The sequence below is a fragment of the Loxodonta africana genome, chromosome 12 (assembly GCF_030014295.1).
Source record: "Loxodonta africana isolate mLoxAfr1 chromosome 12, mLoxAfr1.hap2, whole genome shotgun sequence".
Taxonomy (NCBI): domain Eukaryota; kingdom Metazoa; phylum Chordata; class Mammalia; order Proboscidea; family Elephantidae; genus Loxodonta; species Loxodonta africana.
The window spans coordinates 10,325,691-10,350,002 of NC_087353.1; the positions used below are offsets into that span (position 1 = coordinate 10,325,691).

General features: G+C 41.0%; 1 protein-coding gene across 2 annotated transcripts in view; it reads right to left on the bottom strand.

Moving 5' to 3' along the window:
* PXDN (peroxidasin) overlaps positions 1 to 24,312 on the bottom strand; it is a 144,182-nt gene that overhangs the window by 52,590 nt on the left and 67,280 nt on the right. Inside the window, exons 2-8 of one of the 2 annotated variants that reach the window (XM_003411793.3) lie at positions 21,658 to 21,729; positions 19,730 to 19,801; positions 14,816 to 14,887; positions 9,639 to 9,710; positions 9,187 to 9,258; positions 5,878 to 6,047; positions 3,482 to 3,599 (exon numbers count right to left, since the gene is read on the bottom strand). In XM_003411793.3, coding sequence (XP_003411841.3) covers positions 3,482 to 3,599; positions 5,878 to 6,047; positions 9,187 to 9,258; positions 9,639 to 9,710; positions 14,816 to 14,887; positions 19,730 to 19,801; positions 21,658 to 21,729 — 648 coding nt within the window. The remainder of the gene's footprint in view (positions 1 to 3,481; positions 3,600 to 5,877; positions 6,048 to 9,186; positions 9,259 to 9,638; positions 9,711 to 14,815; positions 14,888 to 19,729; positions 19,802 to 21,657; positions 21,730 to 24,312) is intronic. The other variant, XM_010591886.2, reaches the window with a different exon arrangement.

Consider the following 24,312-nt stretch of genomic DNA (forward strand, 5'->3'; position numbering starts at 1 on the left):
GCTGGGGTAGTGGAGAGAGCCCCAGCCCAAGAAGACAGGTCTCAGGGCTTTGGCCCTAGCTCTGCCATATTTGGCTCTGGGATTTTTAACTCTTAGTATCAATGTGCTCATTTATAAAACGTGGGTATGAACTGTTAGAATCAAATTTATGCTCCTCTATCTTTTAAATCTACCGCCCATGTGTCAGTTTGTCATATTTCAGTGGTGTGTGTGTTGCTATGATGCTGGAAGCTATGCCACCAGTATTTCAAAAAACAGCAGGGTCACCCATGGTGGACAGGTTTCAGGGGAGCTTCCACATGAAGACAGACTAGGAAGAAAGCCTGGTGATCTACTTCTAGAAATTACACAATGACAGTCCTATCGATCACCACAGAATATTGTCCAATGTAGTGCTGGAATATGAGCCCCTGGGCTGAAAGGCGTTCAAGACACACAGTGGCTACAACCATGGACTTAAGCATACTGACGATCGTGACGATTACACAGGACTGGGCAACATTTCTCTGTTGTATGTGAGGTCACCATATGAACTGGACCTGCTTCTACAGCAACTAACAACAACTTTTTAAATACACATTTCATAATACTTCAGAATAACTCCAGTGCGACTGTCTGGATTTTAAATCTCGTCTACTTCAGAACCATCTGCAATACCAAGATATTTAAAGACCGGGACAGCATGTTACATCTTCCCTTGCACAGCAATTGGATCCAACCTCAATGTTATTTCACGGTTCTGACGACAAAATCTAGAGTGACATCAAATCTCCATAGTCTTTGTACGTACTAACATGTCCTCCCATTCTGTATCTGACTTTCCCACTATTCTCGTGTTCCTCTTTTCTATAAATGCTGTTTTACTCACACAACCCAGCCAGGTTTGCCTTTGAGAGTCTGGCCCTCAACTACTAAGGAACGATGAGTCAATCAGTGTCTGAACTATGCAGCAGTGGAACGAACTGAAACCTGAATCTTCTGAGACATCACCATTGCTCGGTCATGTCTAAACACGGCCCGTGAGCTCAAAGTGAAAACACTAAAAGCTGAGATGAACAGCAAAAACTTTGTTCCTAAATGTGTGCGTGTCAGTATCCTTGTACACATAAATCTGATGAGTAATGGGAGGGCCATCTGATGTTAAAGAATTCCTTTTTAGGATTAGCTTCGTAATTTAAGTTTGAGCACATCCCTCTTTTAACATGCAGGACCTTTAGTGATCTGACCCCAGACTTCTCCCCAAGCTAGCATTTCACACCATATACCTTTGCCCATACCATATACTTCCACTGCCCAAATGGGTCATGTCCTCCTGGCCGATTCCCTTGCACATTCTGTAATTTCCTTCCCTCATCTCTTATCCCATCTTTTCATGGAATCTTAGCTGATTCAGCTCCGTAACCTAACTGGGGGCAGAAGTAGGCCACCATCTACACTTTGCCCATACTTCTGTCACAGCATGGTCATCACCGTAACAGTCAGTTGATAGGACTTCCCCCCGTGGTCTGTGAGCTCCTGCAGGCTGGGGTGCGGGGGGTTTCTTATCTCTGTAAATCCAGAATTTAGCAAAATATCTCACTTTTCAAAGGCCTCTTATAAATGTTTGTGAAAGAAAACGGAATCTTTGCTACAGGAGACAAATCAAAACCAAAACCAAACCCACTGCCATCGAGTTGATTCTGACTCATAGTGACCCTACAGGACAGAGTAGAACTGCCCCCCAGAGTTTCCAAGGAGCACCTAGTGGATTCGAACTGCTGACCTCTTGGTTAGCAGCCGCAGCACTTAACTACTATGCCACCGGGGTTTCCAGAGAAAAATCAGACACCTATAAACCAAAAAAAAACCTAACCCACTGCCATCGAGTCAATTCCTACTCATAGCGACTCTATGGGACTTTATAAGACAGAGTAGAATTGCCCCATAGAGTTTCCAAGGAGCACCTGGTAGATTCAAACTGCCAGCCTCTTGGTTGGCAGCCATAGCTCTTAGCCACTACTCCAGCAGGGTCTCCTAGACATCTATAAGAACTCAGTAAATATCTGCTGAATTAGCGGAGGAAGTCTGCAGCTGTTCCCACTTATCCTGTCTCCCTCAAGATGAGTCCTCAGTGGAGGGTCACTAATACCACCCTCACCCAATCAGGTGTGATCACTGTCCTCCAAGTTCAATGCCAGCTAACATCAATGACCAAAACCCTGCAGCTTCTGGCCAGAGCCAATCTGCTGCAGCCAGGAGAAAAGTGGTGGGGGAGAGAAGAATGTATATTAACTTTCCTTCCAGTTTCTAATTCTGGGCAGTGGGAAGTTACATAAACCAAAAGCAAAAACCAAACCCATTGCCGTTGAGTCAATCTGACTCATAGCAACACTGAAGGATAGAGGAGAACTACCCCATAGGGTTTCCAAAGCTGTAATCTTCACAGGGACAGACTGCCAGATCTTCTCTTCCCGAGGATCGGCTAGTGAGTCCAAACCACTGACCTTTCGGTTAGCAGCCAAGAGCTTAACCACTGTGCCACCAGGGCTCTGCGGAAGTAACTTTGCTTCTCTTTAATTCAAACCACTGCATGCTGGCAAGCACAAAATGCATCGCCCTTTATGAAATGAGACCTGCTGAACTCTAATTCACATCCCTGTTCCTAAGCCAATGCACTTGGCAGATGTCCTTAAGACTAGCAGAAATGTCTGTTCCTAGTTCAGTTTGGAGTCCTGGTGGCACAGTGGTTAAGAACTCAGCTGCTAACCAAAAGGTCAGCAGTTCAAATTCACCAGCTGCTCCCTGGAAACCCTACAGGGCAGTTTTACTCTGTGCTATATGGTCACTATTAGTTGGAATTAAGTCAGGTTTAGTTTCAGTATAGATACCGAAACCACCACCTGTCTGTTTGTCATACTGTGGTGGCTTGAACATTGCTCTGAGGCTGGAAGCTATGACACTGGTATTTCAAATACCAGCAGAGTCACCCATGATGGAGAGGTTTCAGTGGAGCTTCCAGACTAACAGAGACTACCAAGAAAGGCCTGATGATCCACTTCCAAAAATTAGAACATGAAAACCCTATGGATCACAACAGAGTACTGTCCAGTATGGTGCTAGGAGATGATCCTCTTAGGTTGGAAGGTACCATAGAGTGGCCACAACAATGGGCTCAAGCATACCGATGTTGTGAAGATGGCGCAGGACTGGTCAACGTTCCCCTCTATTGTACATGGGATCACCATGACTCGGGCTGACTTGACAGCAACTAACGACAACAACAAGCCCAGCAGAAGAGACGCAAAAAAAAAAAAAAATGCTTTTTTCTTTTATATACTTGCCTACATGGAAGAGAAAGAGAGAATCAAAGTAGAGGATGGGGAAGCTGATAGGAGGTAGTGGAAAAATCCACTGTCAAGCTAACAGAGCACCTGAAGATTATACTGAGAAACATATGTACCAAATGTATTCTAATGACATTTCTGTGCAACATTCAACTTACTTGTTTCGAAGCCAAATAATTTCGGGTTTGGGATTTCCTTCGGCTCTACAAGTAAAGTAAACGGTGTTCCCGGAGGTCACATCGGCGTCCTGGGGCTCTGACGTAATCCTTGGTCTTTCTGTTATCACATGATGAAAAGGAAACCTTATTAGTTCTAAACTGTCAAGTGAAATTACACAAGGGCACAAACCAAAGTCCTTGTGTTCACAAGAAACTCAAATGCACATCTCAACCATAAATATTTTATTGACCTCACAAAAATGACAGGTTGGCTTCTTTACAGGTATCATTTTATAGCATGAATCTTTACACTGCATTTTTTTAACACCCCAGAGAGGCCACTCTCTAAGAATCTTAGAGACGGGGTAACTCTGAAATGTTTTCAGTCAAGCATCATTACTTTAAACTGGTTTAAACGTCAGAGGTAAGCAAGGGATATCCACGTTCACGGTCTCTGACTTAGTACTTTCACTCCTGTGACTTCACCCTATGAAATTAATCCAAAGGGAAGAGTTCTGTGAACAAAGGTGATCACAGCAAGGCAACCATTATTTGTAACAGCAGAACCACCGTCCACCATCAGAACCTGGTCCTTATACAGACATTCACATGATCAATACAGGTATTATAGGGCAACTCCTGGTATTTAACTTTATTACAACCAGTCAAATCTGCATATAAAAATGTGCATATAAAAGTTTCTAAGGAGATAACAAACACACGATGGCCAACATAGCTATGTTATGGGTGGGATTATGGATGACATTTACTGGTTTTTAATTTTCATTGATGTTGTTTTTATGTTGAAAAAATAACCCTACTTTGGATAAAGAACTAAAAGACTAATTTTAAGAGAAAAGAAAAAGTGGATTAAGAGAAAAGCTGAACATTCCTTGGGAATTGCAACTTGATTGGACTTTCTTTTCTTTTGATTTTTTTTTCTTAATTGAGGTGTTACATATATACAGTGAAGTGCACAAATTTAGAGCATACAATTCAATGAAGGCTTCACATAACTACATTCCCATGTAATCACCACTCAGATCAAGACACAGAACAATTTCAGCTCCCAATAAGGCTCCCTCGTGCCCATTCCCAGCCAATACCTACCTTGGAAACCCTGGCGGCGCAGTGGTTAAGAGCTATGGCTGCTAACCAAAAGGTCAACAGTTTGAATCCGCCAGGCACTCCCTTGGAAATCCTGTGGGGCAGTTCTACTCTGTCCTGTAGGGTCACTATGAGTTGGAATCCACTTGACAGCAACTGGTTTGGTTTGTTTTGTGGTTAGACCCTACCCATGGAAGCATCCACTAACCTGACTTCTATTACCAGTCAGGCAGCTACAGCTTTTAAACACACATATTTGGTGGGAGAGAGGAATGAGGGAGAGGCAGTGGCAATCTGTAGTGGAATCTTAAAATAAAACCTCAAGTTGACTACCAAATAGTTAAATAGTTTCTTATGGATGCTATAAGAATATGACCTGATCAGTCCAGAAAGCTGTCTGGGACCCCCAGTGCTCTTTGTGGTATCAGTCTGTAAAGGAGAAATCAAATGTCCCCCTTTATATGCCATTATACATACAGTACCAACCTGATCGAATCACACTGGTATGATCATAATTAATTCTAGTGGCTACCATTCATTAAGTCTTACAAGGCACTTCCCATGCAAGCCTATAACCCATGGCAAGTTAGGTATTATTGTCCCCATTTACAGACTGAGAAAATGAAGCTTAGAAAAGTTAAGTTTTAGCCAACATAACCATTAAATTTACGACCTATCTGTCAATTTTCCATACTGTGGTGGCTTGTGTGTTGCTACGATGCTGGAAGTCATGCCACCAGTATTTCAAATACCAGTAGGGTCATCCACGGTGGACAGGTTTCAGCAGAGTTTTCAGACCAAGAGAGACTAAGAAGAAAGGCCAGGTGATCTGCTTCTGAAAATCAGTCACTGAAAAACCCGATGGATCGCAACAGAATACTGTCCAACAAAGTAGTGAAAGATGAGCGCCCAAGGCGGGAAGGCATTCAAAACACACAGCGGCCACATCAATGGACACAAACAGACCAGTGTTCATGAAGGTGGCACAGCACGAGGCAATGTTTCGTTCTGTTACATATGAGGTCACCATGAGTCAGTGCCCACTCAACAGCGACTAACAACAACAACAGGTACTAGAAAGCAGGGCTTCTCAGAGGATGTCCTTGTGCAGGCCCCCACCAAGATTTTATTTTTATAAGAACACAGCAAATGATGGCTGAAGAGATAACTCTACATGTGAAAATCATCTCAGGAATGCTAAAACCCAAAAGGAGAGTCAACCCAGATGCCTGGTAGAGTTGATCTCCATCTGGCACTTCAGTGTGGGAAGGCACCAAGGGCTTACTCACCACAATTAAGTTCTTCTGGAGTGATTGTTGCCACTGATCTTCCCTGGATTCTTCTAGGATATTCACAGGTAGCTGCTGCTTGAGCATTACCAGACTGGGCGTAGGTCTTCAGCAAATCTGCCAGCCACAGAATTTCACAGTCACAGTGAAGTGCATTTGAGTCCAGTCGCCTTTGAAAAGGAAGCAGCAGCCAGTGAGGAATGGAAATAAGTACTGTATTTTTTACGCAAGTAACACACCTCCTGCTATTTTTTGCCGGCCTCATCTTCCTTCCTCCGTGAGGTATTTTCAGCATCCTCCCTTCTCTGTGAGGTATTTTCATAAAAGCGCTATGCTAATTTTTTTTTTTTTTTTACAGCAACATGTGGAAAAGGGTTGGCATGGCTGCGCTTGTGAGGGTGCCTCACGGTGGGGAGGGTGCTATCCAGCAAACGAACGCTTTATTTGTGTAAAAATACAGTAGATGTTAATCCATTTAGACAGACAAAGCCCTCATGGTCCAAAAGTCACAAGTGAACCCGAATCAGCAAATATCCCATGGAAACTACCGGCTTTGTTTTACACAACGAAATATGAGACACAGCCCAGCCCTCAGAAACCTTGGACTAATTGGGGAAATGAAGCATAGACACCTACACCTCAGTAAAAAGAACACAAAGGGGGAGGTGGGAGGATCCCTGAATAACTAATAAAAAATGGAATAAGGCAGTTTAAATTAATACGTGTTCAAATATTACACGTTTTAACTTCAAAACTAAGGAACAAATGGGGACCGAATAGGTTACAAAAAGTTTCATGAATGAGATATAGGGCAGAAGCCATTCATGAAATCGATAACATAGTAAAATTAGGAGCCACATTACTACATATTAGCTCAGTGAATCCTTAAAGAGCACACAAGGTAGAATACTGCATCGGAGTTGCATCTTACGCCTGCGGTTTGCTTCTACCGCCAGGCCGTAGGACAGTAACCACAGTCAGAATCACCCTGGCAAGTTTCTGATGAAGTGCCATGCTGAGGCCTGACACAGTATGTCCCCGTAAGGGAAGCACCGACCGTTCTGTTCTCTCCACCACCATTAGGGAAGACTGCTGTTTCTTCAGTGAAGAACAAATCTTAGAAGCAGTAGTAGGAAAAGGAGATGGAACTAGAATAGCTAGCGGTCATGAAGCTAACTGTTCCGGACCCTTGTTATATGGCAAGTACGGTCACCTGAGAGTCACAGGAACTAACTCATTATCAAAACCCCTACGAAGTGGGCACTCTCTTTGTTTCCATCTTATGGATTTAGGAAATGAGACCCAGAGACGTTAAGTAACTGACCCCAGGTCACAGCATTAAGGTAGGCAGAGCCAGGATTTGAACTTCAGCTATTTCCGGTCATTAAGTTCACACTACCACCTCCACGACCAGTTGCCTTGGATTTGATTCCAGATATATGCGCGGAGTAGACTGCATTCTGTAGGGTTTTCACGGCTGTCACCTTTCAGTAGCAGCTCACCAGACACTTCTTCCAAGGCGTCTCTGGGTAGGTTATAACTGCCAACTTTTCAGTTAGTAGCCCAGCACTTAAGTTTCTGCACTGTCCAGGGACTTCCAAGTTCTCGTTACCTCTACTTCTATCCACTACCGTCAAGTCGATATCAATTCATAGCGACCCCGCAGGATGGAGCAGCACTGCCCCATAGGGTTTCCAAGGCTGTAAATCTTTACAGAAGCAAACTGCCACATCTTTTTCCCGCGGAGCCGCTGGTGCGTTCCAACCAAAGACCTTTCGGTTAGTAGTCGAGTCCTTTAACCACTGCGTGACCAGGGCTTACTTTTCTCTACTTAGCACTGGCAAAATCTTACAAGTAAGTTGAGCAATGTAAAAAGAGCAAATAGAGGAGAGAAAGGAGAGTATTAACGTCAAAGGATTTGCATTAGTATACAGGAGAGAATTTGTCAGACATCTAGGAGGCTGAAAACGAGGAAAAATGGTTGCCAGTATATTCAAGTCTTTAATTAACCCTTCCTGCCTGCCCTGAGTGGCGAAAACTGTTTGCGCTAAATACTAATTGTAAGGGTGGAAGTTCAAACCTAGCCAGCGACACCAGGGAAGAAAGGCCTGGCAACCCACTTCCCTTAAGATTACAGCCAAGAAAACCCTACCGAGGAGTTCTAGTTTGTAACTTATGGGGTCACCATGAGTCAGAACTGACTCAACTGCAACAGGTTTTGGTTTTTTGCCTGCCCTGAGCCCTACTTGGGTCTTTTCTGGAGTATTTACCTGGCAATTTCTTTGCTACTCTCCTTTATTAAATATGAAAGATGTATCATGTCTTCTCACCTAGAATAGAGTTTTTATTTTGGCTGGTGATTTCTTTATCTTAAAGAAAAAAATTTTAAATAGTTTTGAAGGTTTTTGTCTTATTTCACTGAAAAGATAAAAGAACAAACAAAATCACTACTGGATCCAGGTTTGTTTCTTCTACTTTTCTGTTTGTTTCCTGAATTTCTACAAAGTAGGCGCTCAATAAAGGCACCCTGGTGGCACAATGGTTAAGCACTCAGCTGCTAACAGAAGGGTTGGTGGTTCAAACCCAACCAGAGGCTCCACGGGAGAAGGACCCGGTGCTCTCCTTCCGTCAAGATTACAGCCTAGGAAACCCTGTGGAGCAGTCCTACTCCGACACACTGGGTCGCTGTAAGCCGGAATCAGCTGGGCAGCACCCAGCAACAACGGGCACTCAGAAAGATTGAATTGAGAATAACGACATTCAAGGTCAGAAGGAAAACCCAAGAAGCATGTCAAATAACCTTATCAGTACTAAAACAGCCTAAGTCTGGTGTAAGAGATTACTCAGTATCACATATATATGAGACCTTTAAAAACCAGGTAGACTTCAGTCCGTTCGATATAGGTTAATTTTATGTACATCTCAAATAAAAAGAATGGAATACAGTACAGAGATTCCTTCTAGACTGATTTTACCTCCACCAGTAAATTATACACCACTGTATGAAAAGTTAACTTAAAGAACTCAAAGATGGTTTAAAAAAAAAAAGTCTTCTCTCCTAATTTTGGCTACTGACCTCACAGTCTCAATGGAAAGACTAATTTACTACCACATTCACTGAGTCACATCTGAATTCTGTTTTACATTCTAACTGGTTTAATTCACCCTCTGTATGTTGGCACTCTTTCCTGATGCAAATTCTGATGGTTATACGCGCTTCAAGAACCCCAATACAAGGGATCAGGCAAATGGAGGAGAGGGAGAAATCAGGCTTTGCTGAAAAAGTCACACAAAAGATATTATACTTACAATCTTTTCATGGATTCCAAGTGATTAAAAGTCCCTGGAGCTAAATGTGTAATTCGGTTGTTATGTAAAAATCTGTTGAAAGAAATAATATAACAAACCAATTTTTTGAAGTATTTCTCAGCCTTGTAGAAAAGAGAATAAACAGTCTAATATACCAGCTTTTGTCCATATTTCAGTGATTACATTTATTTAACACAAAAGAATCTGACAACAATGGTAATCACTCCTGGATCCCGCCCTCCCCGCCCTTTTATCATCATTTCCAAATAGAAACAAATTATAAGCCCAGCTGCTGCACTGTTAATTATTCTAGGAACACAGGTTTTGCACCAGAACAGTTTTCAGGTATTTGAACAGATAATGTCCTCAATTCTGTAAAGCCAATGAGCAAAACCCAGACACCGAAGATCTTCAAGTAAAAACATCAGGTGAAAGAACAAAAAGCAACTTACAGCCTTTCAAGCTTTGGTAGATGCTGAAATGATTCTGGGTCCAAAGTTTCTATCTGATTAAAGTGCAGGTATCTAGAGAAGTTTTTTTTAAAAGGGAAAAGAAACATCATTTAAAACTATTTTAATTTTTTTTAAATGCAAATTTTCCGCTAAAATTTTTTTTGTTTTTTTCTAAGTAATCTCAAATTCAGAAATCAACAGGTAACCCTCTAGATTTCCTATAGTGTATGGAAGACAAATGAAATACTAAAATAGGAAGATTAAATAAAACTGAAAGTTGGGTATAGATGGTCATAAAATGTAAACTATAGATCTAGACACGCCGACTCTAGCAGGATGCTCCTCCAGGCCTATTTTGTTTCCTTTCAAAATATATGGCCCTATCGTTAAAGAAAACCAACATAATCTTAATTATAACACATATAGAAATATATAAATATCACCATTAAATATTCTAACTTATATACTAATTTGGGAGGGGAAATCAACACATACTTTAATTTACCACTAAGAATAAGTATATTGTCAGCTAACTAAACAATTACAGGAGCAATACAAGAAAATGACATGGGATTAAGTCATAGCATTTCCTCGTATGTTCTTTAATTTTATAAAATATCCAGAGTTTATCATTCTTCCCATTCAAGATGCCTCCTTACATTCCAAAATGTATTCTTTTTTTGGTATAACAGATTTCTTCCAGTTTTCCTGAATATTGCTATCCTGAACACTGGTTTGTCACTTTGAAAATCGGTGCTTTTTTTTTTTGTCCTTAAAACATATGACACAATCATCCTACTAACTGGGGTTTGTAGATGACCAGGTTAGCACTTCTGCAGCGTAAACCTCCTCTCCACATACAGCAGCAAGACAGCTACCCGCTCATACGTTCACTGCCAATCAGCACACATGTATTCTACTTCTAAAGATTCTGGGGACCAATCAGAGTAACAGGATTGAAATATCAGGAGTTACAGGTCTTTATCGTAAGTCCAAATAAAAGAAAGCTTTGTCAAAAGTCATCCCAGACAATGGTACCAGGATACTGCCGCTGACTGCTCTGACAGCGATCACAATAGAGGGTCCAAGACAGAGCTGGCGAAAAATGTAGAACAAAATTCTAACTCAAGAAAATCCAGAATTACTGGCCTGGCAGAGACTGGAGAAACCCTCAGAATATGGCCCCCAGACACCTTTTCAGCTCAGTAATGAAGTCATTCCTGAGGTCCACCCTTCAGCCAAAGGTTGGACAGGCCCATAAAACAAAATGAGACCAAAGGGGCACCCGAGCCCTGAGGTAAGGACTAGAAGGCAGGAGGGGACAGGAAAGCTGGTAATAGGGAACTCAAACTTGAGAAGGGAGAGTACTGACATGTCACGGAGTTGTTAACCAATGTCATAAAACAATACGTATACTGTTTAATGAGAAACTAGTTTGTTCTGTAAACCTTCATCAAAAGTACAGTTAAAAAAAAAAAAAAAAACCCAGACATTACCGATTAGAGATTTTATTAGCTTTTTGAAATTACTTTAACCTCCCTATCAGCCACCTTCGACAGCCTATGTTCTCTGTCCTGCTTCTTCTGTGGCTCTTTCCCTGGACAGATCACCAGTCAGAACCACCACGCAGTCATTTCTCAAGTTTCTGAGAACATCTGCAACCATACCCAATGTGGCCAAAGGACTCTGGGCACCCTATCAGACTTTCCTCCCATTTTGGAACTGCCCTTTCCTACTTTTTCTCTTGCTTTCTCAGGTGGATATTTCTGTGCTTGTTACACCTCCCTTGTGGGGGAAATGTGAGAAAAGGCAGGAGGAACTGGAGCAGGAAAAGGAAAGGAAGTCAAAAATCAGTGACTGTCACATGTTAGTATCTGTAGCAAAGATGGAGAAGGAATCAAAAAAAAAATTTTTTTTAATAACATTTATGGAGCATCTTCTACATGTTAGGTAATGTTCTAATAAATAAATCATGGTCCCTCACTGCATGCAGCTGAGACCGGTCAAGGAGGCAGACACACAAAACAGATAATATTAACACAACGTATGATGCATGGAGGAGATACTTTTAGTCTAGCCTGGGCATGTGTGGAGACCTGCGTTAAGCCTTGAAGAATAAGTAGGGGTTAACCAAGAAAAGAAGGGGAAAAATGCAAAAGTCTCCATTTTATAGTCACTTTTTTAAAAAATGCATTCGCCTGGAACCCTTGGTAAAGGCTGGGCCAGGAAAAAGGCTGAGTAGGTGTGACTTAAGCATTCCACCCTAAAAGGCACTCAAGAAAAATTACTGTCAGGGATATACAGAGTCCGAGGGGTGCTGGGAGCTTCTCCTAAGAGCTTCCAGATTAAGAGAGACTAGGAAAAAAGGCCTGGTCACCTAGTTCCAAAAATTAGTAAAGACCTTAGGGATCACAACAGAACATTGTTTGACTGGCTTATTTTGGACTTGTCATCAAAAAGGAACAATTGCTGAAGGAAGACATCATGTTTGGTGAAGTAAAGGGACAAGGTCCAGGGAGACCCTGCATGAAATGGATTGCCCAAATAGGCACAACAGTCTGGAACATGAGACTGTGAGGAGGACACAGGACCCAGGCAAGGTTTCACTCTGATGCACACAAGGTCGGCATGGGTAGGAGCTGAACGGACAGCAACTAACAATAACAGGGCTGCCGGAGCTCCAAAGAGCCTGGGTGTCATCTCACCCAACCCTCCCACTGGACACTTGAGGAAACTAAGGACTAAAGGCCTAAGAGTGACTTCTCTCTTCCCAAATACATTTAAATCATTGCTGAACTCAAATCCATGTTTCCTAACTCTGGCAAAGCACGTTTTCTGATACGGGACAATGGCCCCACAAGGAGCTCCCCAGTCCAAAAGGCTGCTCACGTAGACACCAGGGAGCTGGACCCCCCCAGGGGCCCTCACAGCCCCTCGCAGCCTTTGCATGGGGGCTCTGCTTCTTTGCCTTTTCCTTCGTGACTCAGACATCTTCCCATTAGCCTGGCTTATCAGGACACAAGTCTAAACTGCTTCAGAGAGGCTCTGTGCTTATCAGTCTCACCCCTGGCTGCCTAGAAAGCGTGTATTCATCAGCAGCTTGGATCTGAAGAAGGAGCTCGGATCTGAAGAAGGAGCTCCACTGGATGCAGTTAGCCGAGATCCAGAGCTAACCGCTCCCTCCCCCTGTACTCAGCACTCCAAACACAGGTCAGTGATCACATCTCAGCCGAGGTCTTTGAGGACATGCTTATCTCCTCCCCAGACAGGGCACTCCCTGAAGGTGGACACTCCGTTCTAATTGTCTATTTCCCTCAGATACTCAACGATGTTTATCAAATGAAACAAAAGCCTCAGTGGCTGAGACCCCTAACTCATCTAATCTTGAAGGCAGCCAAACTGACTCAAAACGCTCTCCCTATAATCACCAAAATGTTTATTGTCTAAAAGTCTTCATATATGCTACTCCTTCTATTTCCTTCCCAGACACTGCCCGTTTCTCCCTTAAAAATAATGCTCAACTTACCTCCTCCCAAAGGTAGAATCCCATAACCCACTGCTGTCGAGTCGATCCCGACTCATAGTGACCGTACAGAACAGAACTGCCCCCGTGAGTCTCCAGGAGCACCTGGTAGATTCAAACTGCTGGCCTTCTGTTGGTCAGCAGCAGTAGCACTTGGGCACTCCTCCACCAGGGTTTCCGAAGCCAGACACCCCGGTGCTGTAGGGGCGGTGCTTAAAGCTGAATTAGTGTCACCTAACGCTGGTCCTCTAGCTCATGGGAATCTTAGCTGTGATTTTATCACCGTCTGCTGTGATCATCGTACTGCTTCCCACTGTATTAAAAGCTTGCTAAACACAAGTGTCCCTTTGTAAGCTCTCCCTGCGTCTACGTGTCTTTAGGTAGTTCCATAGTTTTTGCTATAACTTAAACTTTTTTGTTTCATTCTTTCCGAAGCAGAAACTATATTACTCTTTATATAAACCAAAAACCCATCGCCATCTAGTTGATTCTGACTCAGAGCGACCCTACAGTAGGACAGAGTAGAACTGCCTCACAGGGTTTCCAGTGCTGTAATCTTCACGGAAGCAAACTGCCAATCTTTCTTCCGTGGAGCAGCTGGTGGGTTCGAACCATCAACCTTTTGGTTCGCAGCCTAGTGCTTTAACCACTAGGCCACCAGGGCTCCTACTTCTTCTATACAACTTCTCAAATACATTTTATGACTTGTGCAACAAGCACAGGAAAGCAGTTCTTACTTGGATAAACACTTATTTTAATACATGAGCACCATGTGTGCTTCTAACACACAAGGCTTCAGTGTGGGTTCTCTCCCCAAATCTGCCTTAAATTCTTTGAAAATCTTTCTGGGCCCAGCCAGCCAATGAATCATGAAAACAAATAAACTGTTGTAGCAGAAGAAAGTCATCCTGCATTACACCAAACGTCAGCTGTTTTCCATCCACTTCAGTAAAAGTGCATGATAACTGGAAACTCTCAGGAATCAGGTCAGCTAATTTAAAAGATGGCTGGCCAAGGTAACAAACCAAAAAAAAACTTTCAAAAAAATCAACGTGCTGACTTCACAACGAAGTATGATGTCATGAGGCTAAAAGAACGAACTCAATTTTGTTGCAAACTTAATTACGTTTAACGTATGCTAACTATAAATGGATAAACTCTGATAAAATTTGTTTTGTCCAAAATAATGGCATCATGATTGAGAAAAAGTAAATGGCACTATGCTCAGTTACAAAAACGAAACAGTGTACAATAAAAACATCCTCATTCTCCTTTGCCCTTGAAATTTCTACCACTAACAACCTTTGCTTGCATGTCTCTCTCCCATTAAATTATAAACACCATCAAGACAAGGAATCTGGCTTATTCTTCTTTGTTCATTAATGCATGGCACAGGATCTGGTGTATAGTAGAAACCCAATAAATATCTACTAAATGAATGAATGGATGGTTGGATGGTTGGATGGATGGATAGATGGATAAATAACAAGTGAATTTACTGCTTGTTCATTTTCATGCACATACTATTGGGTCTAGCTACCTGCATCCCATTTAGTATAGTCATGCATCATGCAGAGTTCATTTGTTCCCTAAGAGAGGCAAAAAGGCAGGTGGCATCAAAGAAGCTAAAGCACAGAAGAGAAAAGGCACTTACAGTTGCTCTAGAGAGGCAAGTCCCTTAAATGCTTGCCTGTCAATTGACTGGATTTCATTCTTGTACAAATAGCTGAAACAAGAAACATTGGGGAGTATTAGTACACAAACAAGAGGTAATAACTTAAGGTGGAAAAGGAGAATTCAGTTGACACGTGGAGACAGTTTTCAAATTAATGGTCATATTAGAATACAAACAAAACGTTTACACAGTTAAGTACGGTTCCTCTCAGACATTTCCCTTCCTTTCTAAAAGGAAATCTCGAATGGATCAATAGTGAATGGTCCAAACTGAAGTCAAGCAAACCCTTCCATCACATAATCTATAGGTTCTTGACCTATGACTTATGAATTGTTGAAAACACATTCTCTTCACAGCCTGAATAAAACAGGACCTTTTCCCCACTAACGTGTAAAATGCTCATCTTCAGAGGAAAAAAAAAATCCATTAAATGTAAGATTTTACAACTGATATTAATACAGTTTTCAAATATCCAGAAATGATTTAAGGAGTAAACAATACAGAGACTAAATGATGTATTGAATTACTCACCGACCAAGAATTCTAGTCTCATCAAACTGAAGCAATAATGGCATACCAGAGGAATCACATAAACTGGCCTACCACCCACTTTTTTATAGCCTATAAACTAAGAATGGTTTTCATATTTTTTAATGGTTAAAAAATATCAAAAGAAGAATACTTTGTGACACACGAGAATAATAAAAAATTCAAATCTCGGTGCATAATAAAGCTTTGCTGGAACACAGCCCCATTTACTCACTTACATGTTGACTACGGTGGCTGGGCGGTTGCAACAGAGACCATAAGGTCTGCGGGAATGGATTACCCAATAGGCAAGGTAAGCACTGGCTTACTTGTGTGAAACTGAGCACCACGGATTAGTAAGTAAACACAGTCAATCCTGTGCATACCTTGCTTCCTGTAAGCCATGTGGTGTACCCTGCTTACTGGTTCGTCTGCCCCTTGATTAAGAGAGGTACTTTCTGGCAATTTAGAGAAAGAGTTTGCCAACCGTATAGTAGGACTAAACCGTATATAGGACTTGCTGCTAGAGAACTATTATAAGGAAAACTGTGCTGAAATCAAGTCATCGTTAGTATACATGGTTTTATAGTTCTTTCTGGGATGATGATACTTTTGAATTGTAATACTTTGGTATGTCTTCATCCTTGATAGATTAGGCCAAGTGTTGCAAACTGTTTCTCTCAATTGCTGGAATGCACATATTTTAACTTCCATGGCCCTTATGGTCTCTGTCACAACTGCCCTGCCATTGTAACTCAAGAGTCGCCACAGGCAACATGTCAACGAGTAAGCGTGGTTGTGTTCCAATAAAGCTTTATTATGGCACTGAAATTAGAATTTTATATTATTTTCATGTGTCAGAAATTATTCTTCTTCTTTCGATATACAGTTCTACAGCAGTAAGTAGCCCTGGTGGTACAGGGGTTAAGCACTTGGCTGCTAACTGAGAGGTAGGCGGTTCCAACCTACCAGTCGCTCCAAGGAAGAAAGACGTGGCAGTCTACCTATTTAAAGATTACAGCCTTGGAAACCCCATGGGGACAGTTCTACTCTGTCCTATAGGGTCTCTGTGAGTACGAACTGACTCGATAGCAATGAGTTTGTTTTGTTTTTTGGATAGCAGTTAAGCTCCAGTGAACCACAAGAATTTTGATTTAAAAGAAGATAAATTCTATACTTAGACACATAGGTATGTGCCACTGGCATCTCCTATAATCAGGCTGGCTTCGATTTCGATCTAGGTAGATGCACAAATCAAAATCTGCGCTTTTCCTAATTTTGACTTTAGGCAGAAACTTCTTTTCTGGTACTCAGTGAATGAATTTTCACCTACCTATTCTGCTAAACACACTTTTTTTTGTCTCACTGCTTATAATGCTGCATACTTCATTTTCAGGAAGACAGTAGGTCCAAATGTGCCTTAATTAGAGTAATGCTCAGTGGGGACCAAGCTTAAAAGGGCCTGCTCTGCTATCTTTAATTGTTGCAATCCATCTAAATGGTTCTCATTTCTCCCCGTTTGCAAACTTGCTAAGGCTTCCCCGCAAAGAATTACAAGCCTGAATATAAACCAGCCAAAATGTCCCTACCAAGGGGCAGCCCAGTGGCAGCACTCAGAGGCAGAGTTTGGCAGTTACTCAGCCAGGCTGCATGGGTTTGAACCCTTGAGCTGCCATTTCCTAGCTGTGTGATCTTGAATAAGACATTTAACTTTTTTTGTGCCTCTGGCCTTTTTTGTTTTGAGTTTTTTTTTTTTTTTTTCCCTTCTTCTTCTATAAAATGGAAATAAATAGCAGCACCTTTCAGGATGGTTGTGAAGATTAAATAAATTAATAGATTTAAAGCTCTTAGAATACTGCCTGGCACATAGTAACTGTCTAGGCATCAGTTATTATTAATCCTACAGAAGGTAGGAGCCCTGGTGATGCAGTGGTTAAGAACCTGGCTGCTAACCAAAAGGTCGGCAGTTTGAATCCACCAGCCGCTCCTGGGAAACCATATGGGGCAGCTCTACTCTGTCCTATAGGGTCACTGTAAGTCGGAATCGACTCAGTGGCAACAGGTTTGGGTTTTGGTATGGAAGATAAGTCTGAACGTAGATTTCTGTGCCTATTTCTTAAAAACAAAACAGAATATCAATACTAATATCACAGTGCATGCACTAAAAAAAAAAAAAAAAAAAAACGGAGTAAAGGAATTATTTTAAAGAGCACATAAAACAATTCAATCAAATATCCATGACTAAATGTTTATAAACACACTGAGGCATAATTTGTTCTCATAAGAACCAGGCACTAACTGAGCTAATAATAAGTTTTAAGTAATTTTCTATTTCATAGACTTGACCTTTTGACCGTATCTCAAGAGTTAATTTCACAATTACAAAGATTTCTGGCCACAGCAGAAATAACAGGGTTTCAGGAAATACCAGAATATTCAACTAATAAAAATACAGTTTGATGCTCACATACACACTGAATAGACCAGGTTGAAATAATAAATTCAGGAGCGTTCTTAAGAATTTAAATTATACTGCTACACAGTCTCCTAAAGAGGGTTATCTTAATGTATTCTACCAATGCCATCGATTCTAAGGGATCTGGAGAAGAACAAAATTGGCAATTCCAAATAGCTGGATAAACGAGTCACCTTTCCATCCCCTCTTTATAGCTCTCTCCTTGCTTTCTGTCTTTTTTTCTCAGAGTGATGCACGTCCTCCCTTGACTAGTGACCTACTGCTTCACTTCCACCTTCTATGATCCGTGTTATCTACTGCCAGCAGGAATCACAGGTACGTTTTGGAGAAGAGAAAGAAGAAGGGTTGGAACATGGATGCCTTGAGAGTACGTGGTCAGTAGTCAAGGTTTAAAAAGTATCATTTAAAACAGAGTATCCCAAACTATTTAACATTCAAAATGTTTGCAAAGTAAATAGTAAGCTCTTAAGTAACCCAAAATAAAAATGAACTATTAACAAAGAAAAAGCCATGCGATATGAATGCTGGCTATCAGCTACCTGGATAGGCTTTGCAAGAAATCAAAAGCCCCTCCTTGGAACCCATGCAGCATTTAAATTATAATAATAATAATAATAAAGCAAACACATAAAAACTCAGAGTATAAATAGGAGACCTGTTCTTTTTTTTGTTTGTTTGTTCTTCATTTTAAAAGTGAGTCCAAATAGGTTTAGTAGTGTTCACAGAGAATTAAAAATTAACGTACTAGGTCAAAAAGGATGGTCAAGAAATATTTATTTGTAGTATTTTCATATACATTCACTGAGCTGAATATATTTGAATAAACAGATTAAAATTAGCTCTGTGGCTAGGGACCACTGACACAACTAAAAAAATCTAAACAAACTGCAAAATATCCATCAACATTAGCAATAGAACTGTTTTTAAAAAATCACCATAACTAATGTTTAGGTTCACTTATGACATAAATATCATTGATATAAATCCCTCGTTAAGTGGCTATATTTGAAAAGTTATCTAAGTCTAAAATTAAGAATAACTTGTTAATGGCACATGACATAGGCTTCTAATTTGTTTAGAACCAAGAATTAAACCTGAGTGTTTTTCTTAATTCTTCCCAATTTTAAAATAAGTGACTTTTAAGTGTACAAAACCAGTACTTTCTGAAGAGATCATTTGTAAACTGCAAAACAGACTTAAGCAAACAGAATTTTTTAATGATAATAAATAAAATCAATTTTAATAGTAAAATAAAATTTAATTACATAAAGAAGTGAAACCCACTTGGAGGAATGCTGTTAGAATTAGCAAGTATTGGTGAAATTCCAATTGTATTTATAATTTACATCTATTTTTCACATACAGCTGGACAGGCCTGAGTGATTCAGCAATTTTAAAAGGCTATGAAAGCTTGTATTGTGCAAAACTTAGGTCAGTTATTCATGTTAGCAACTAAGTATAAGTTACATCTTCCATCTCAAGAATCTTGCATTATTACTCCTAAAATGATTTTCAGTGGCTATGCATTTTAATCTTATTCAGCAGCTACAGCTCTTACCCACTGTGCCCTGGCTATTAACCAAAAAGTCAGCAGTTCAAATCCACCAGCTGCTCCTTGGATACTGTTTGGTGCAGTTCTGGAGTAATGGGTTTTTGGTTTATGTAACTGAAGGCTTAATAGCTAAACACTAAAAATCACACAGTGTATACTGATGGAAACCCACTTTAACAACTGCAGCCAAAATTTCACTCACCTTCTGAACATAAAATCTCTTTAAATGAATGTATTTATAATAACTCATAAACAGGAGATAATTTAGCTCAATGATTAAATAGTTTAAATATATATAGCAGAAGCTTTTAGGTTAAAGAACTGATCATTAACTTACAGATATTTTAAATTTTCCAAGTCCTCAAATGATCCACTAGGTATCTTCTTGATGTGATTATTGTTGAGAAGCCTATGAGAAAAGTTTCGATAAGAATTAGAAAAAAATAAAAATTCTAAATTGTATTATGAAACAACATTCCTATAGTCTTAAAGAAATGCATAAAATTATTAAGCCATGGACCTGCGTATCAGCATACAGTAAATGTTAAAGTATTAACGACAAATAGCATTTTAAGTATTTAACTTTCATTATTACAAATTTTCTGAAGTAATGACTATCCGTATCACCTCACATTTTTATAACCTTTGAATACAATAAAGAAATAAGTCTCTCTCTCCTATACAAAACAGAGCCCTGGTTGCACAGTGGTTAAGAGCTCAGCTGCTAATCAAAAGGTTGGCAGTTCGAATCTGCTAGCCACTCCTTGGAAATCCTATGGGGCAGTTCTACTCTGTCCTGTAGGGTTGCTGTGAGTCAGAATCAACTCGATGGCAACAGGTTGGGTCTCCTATACAAAAAAAAAAACATGCCCATTGTCATCGGGTCAATTCTGACTCACAGCAACCCTATGGGACAGAGTACAACTGCCCCATAGGGTTTCCATGGAACACCTGGTGGACTTGAACTGCAGACCATTTGCCTAGCAGCTGTAAGCCTTTATCACTCTTAACCACTACACTACCAGGGTTTCTGGGTCTCCTGTACAAAGAAGCATAATCCTTCTCCTGCTTTCTCTTAGATTTTCTACTTTGGCAGGCTAATTTTAAAGGCAATCATAGAATTACAGAATGGTCTAGTCAGATGTGGGAAAACCCTGGTGGCATAGTGGTTAAGTGCTACGGCTGCTAACCAAAAGGCTGGCAGTTCCAATCCACCAGGCGCTCCTTGGAAGCTCTATGGGGCAGTTCTACTCTGTCCTATAGAGTCACTGTGAGTCAGAATTGGCTTGATGGAAACGGGTTTTTGGTTTAGTCAGATGCATAATTAAAAGTACGCCATCTAGTTCAATGAGCCATTCATTTTCCCAGATAAGGAAACTGCTATGCAGCACAGCTAAGTGATCTGCCCCCAGAGGTCAAGGTTAACAGGTGACACAGTTCTCACTCCTGTTTCCCTGCACTGTCCCATCACTTGCTGTCCTGGGGTAGAAGAGCCAAGAGGGACAAGCTTTCCAAGATACTAAGTGTGCTCTACAGCAACATGAGGCCTGCTGCAGAGTCATTCAAACGACGGGCACGTCTGTCTCCTTAGCTCCCCCTTTGAGGTCTGAATGCTGGGGTGCAATGGGCTGCCTTAAACGTTCTCCAGTGTACGCGCTGAGTTCAGGAGCAGTGCATCCTTCTCAGCCTTGCAATCAAAGACATGAACGAGCGGGTGTAATCAAGCCTGTTCTAAAAAGAGGCAAAACTGATACAATAATGAACCGCACAAATAAAGAAAAGGGGGTCACTTGGTTGCTTTTATGGATTATGCCCAATATAGGCAGAGGGATGAACAAACTGCGGACAAACACAAGAGTCTGCAGGCCTGAAATTTTCATTTGCATGTACTTCTCTCTGTCTTGGTCTCTGCTTTTCCCCATCGTGCCCAATCAAGATGGACAATGAAGAGCCGGCCATACTACTGAAGATGTACCAAAACCGAACCCACTGCCGTTCAGCTGACTCCAACTCACAGTCACCCTGTAGGGTTTCCAAGGCTGTAAATCTCCACAGAAGTGAACGGCCACGTCTTTCTCCCACAGAGCTGCTGGTTGTTTAGAACTGCGGACCTTTCAGTTAGCAGTCAATGGCTTTAACCAATGGGCCACCAGGGTTCCTCTATATCTCCAGACAAATGGCATAACGAGATACATATATATATGTATGTATGTATGTTTTGTATTTTTTTTTTCTATTGGATTCCAATGAAATGTTTCAACTTACAATGTATTCAAGTTCCTCAGCCGTCTGAATGCCCCAGGCTGGATCTCTCTAATTCTGTTAAAGCGAAGATCCCTGTGAAGAAACAAGAAACATACTTATACATGAGAGAAATTTGCAATCATCACTACTTCTACGCTATTCGTATATATTCAGTTCCATGACTGTGATAAGGCATTTAGAAAACACCGTGAATGACTCAGTTCACTCCCTGGATGAAGCATCTCTTTGCTGAGGTTAATGTGTGTATGAATATTTATTTGAATGACAGATTGACAATATCACATAACAGGAATTCATTTAAACAGTAATCATGGGGAAATAAAAAATTACATTAACCACCTACACATCCCACCTTCTGCCAATCCACTGTAGAACTCAATGTTCGTTAAGTCTGAAGATAATAAACCTGGGTTATTGTGTATATATTCCAGAGGACAGCACCACAGTCAAATCTGCTTTAGATTTCACTCTAATTATTTCATGAGCTGGAATTTGACTGTGTATCAACTAACGACCTATAATGTATCTCAATGAGAAAGTTTAGACTGAAAGTCTCAAAACCACAAAGCTAAACTAATCAAGCATACGAATCAGAAAAATAAGGCTACTTAATGTATGGATTTTAATCTAATGTTTCCAACTAGGGTTTTTTCTTCTCTTCTTTAATTGTGTTTTGGGTGAAGGTTTACAGCAAAAATTAGGTTCTTATTCAAAAATTTATGCACAAATTGTTTTGTGATACTGGTTGCAATCCCTGCAAAATGCCAGCACTGTCCCCCTTTCCCTTTCCACCCGGGGTTCTCCGTGTCCGTTCTTCCAGGTTTCCTGTCCCTTCCTGCCTTCTCGTCTTTGCTTTTGGGCAGGTGTTGGCCATGTGGTCTTATACACTTGACTGTCCTAAGAAGCATGTTCCCCATGTGTGCTATTGTTTGTTTTATAGGCCTGTGTAATCTTTGGCCAGAAGGTGGACTTTGGGAATGGCTTCAGTTCTGAGTGAGCAAGGTGTCCAGGGGCCATTGTCTTGGGGGTTCCTCCAGCCTCTATTAGACCATTAAGTCTTATCTTCTTTTGTGAATTTGAATTTTCTTCTACATTTTTCTCCCGCTCTGCACAGGACCCTCTAGTGTGATCCCTGTCACAGCAGTCAATGGTGGTAGCCGGGCACCATCAAAGACACAGGAAAATACCGGTCCAAAGGATTCATGGACCACACGAACCACAGCCTACACCAGTTGAGTCCATCCAACTAGGCATTTTAAATGCAGCTAAACTTGTATTGGTAAAGCAGTTAGTTTTATTTCTGGGGTGGGGGAAGGCCTGAACAGCTTACAGAAGACCAGAAAGTGTAGCAAAGTTGACATAGAGGCTGAACTGTTCAGCAGACCCAGCCAAGGAAAAATGTATCAATGCTTCTAGATTTATCTCTCTGGCCAACTGAGAGTAGGGCAGCTCTCACCCATATGGAGAACATGTCTGGTGACAAGATACACAAGCCAAAGTCAAAAAGCCATCAAAGCCACAGTGGGAAGTAAAGGAGTACAGAAACGTCTGTTTTTACCCTCCTTAAAGGCCCATCTCTAACTTGGATTAAAAACTATAAAAGTTAACAAGTATCAAAGTCACTACGAAAACTAAACAGGAAGACCACTTCCTTTATCAAATCAGTGCTAGGGCAAATTAAAATTCCTTACTCCCAGGCCCAAACCATTCCAACACAGTTCAGTAGGAATCCTGGGGACACATCTGACCACGGAAAAAGACTTTAGTATAAACACAAATAAATGGAAACAAGCTTCTTATCTGATACATAACAAATATGCGAGTTTCACAGCATTTGAACAAGCAAGCCCTGCACTGACAATAGAGAAAATATTCTCCTGGTGTCATGCCACATGATACGACGTCGAGGTTAAAATCACTAACTAATCAAGAAACCAAAACTACAGCTCCAGGGTAAAGACGGTGGACACGCCTTTTCACTCCCTGTTCCTGGTCAAAAATGACTCAAATCAGAGAAGACAATGGCCTGAGCATTTTGGAGGCTACAAAGCTGATTGATGAAGGATAAAGGACTCGGCAATTTAAAATTAAAACCTAAGTTGACTGCAGGGAGAGCTACAAGCCAACCTTAGTTACATGGCAAAAGCCACTGCAATCTGAAAATGGTGTCAACAAAACCTTTCGTAGTGACGGAGGTGAGGAAGTGTCTAACTGTGCTGCCCAATACAGCAGCCACCTGTGCTGCTTGTTGAATGGATACTTGAAATGCGACTTGTACAAAATGAGACGTGCTGTGAGTGTAACATACACACCAGATTTCAAATTTCATAGGAAAAACAATTTAAAAGTGTATCATTAATAATTTTTATACTTATTTCATGTTGAAATACTAATACTTTGTAGGGTTACAGTATTAAAATTTATTTAACCTTTTTTTTTTTTTAACATTGTTGTTGTTAGGTGCTGTCCAGTCAGTTCCCACTCATAGCGACCATATGTACAACAACAGGACAAAACACTGTCCAGTCCTGTGCCATTCTCACCATCTTTGCTATGTCTGAGCCCATTGCTGCAGCCATTGTGTCAATCCATCTCATTGAGAGTCTTCCTCGTTTTCACTGACCCTCTTCTTCATCAAGCATGATGTCCTTCTCC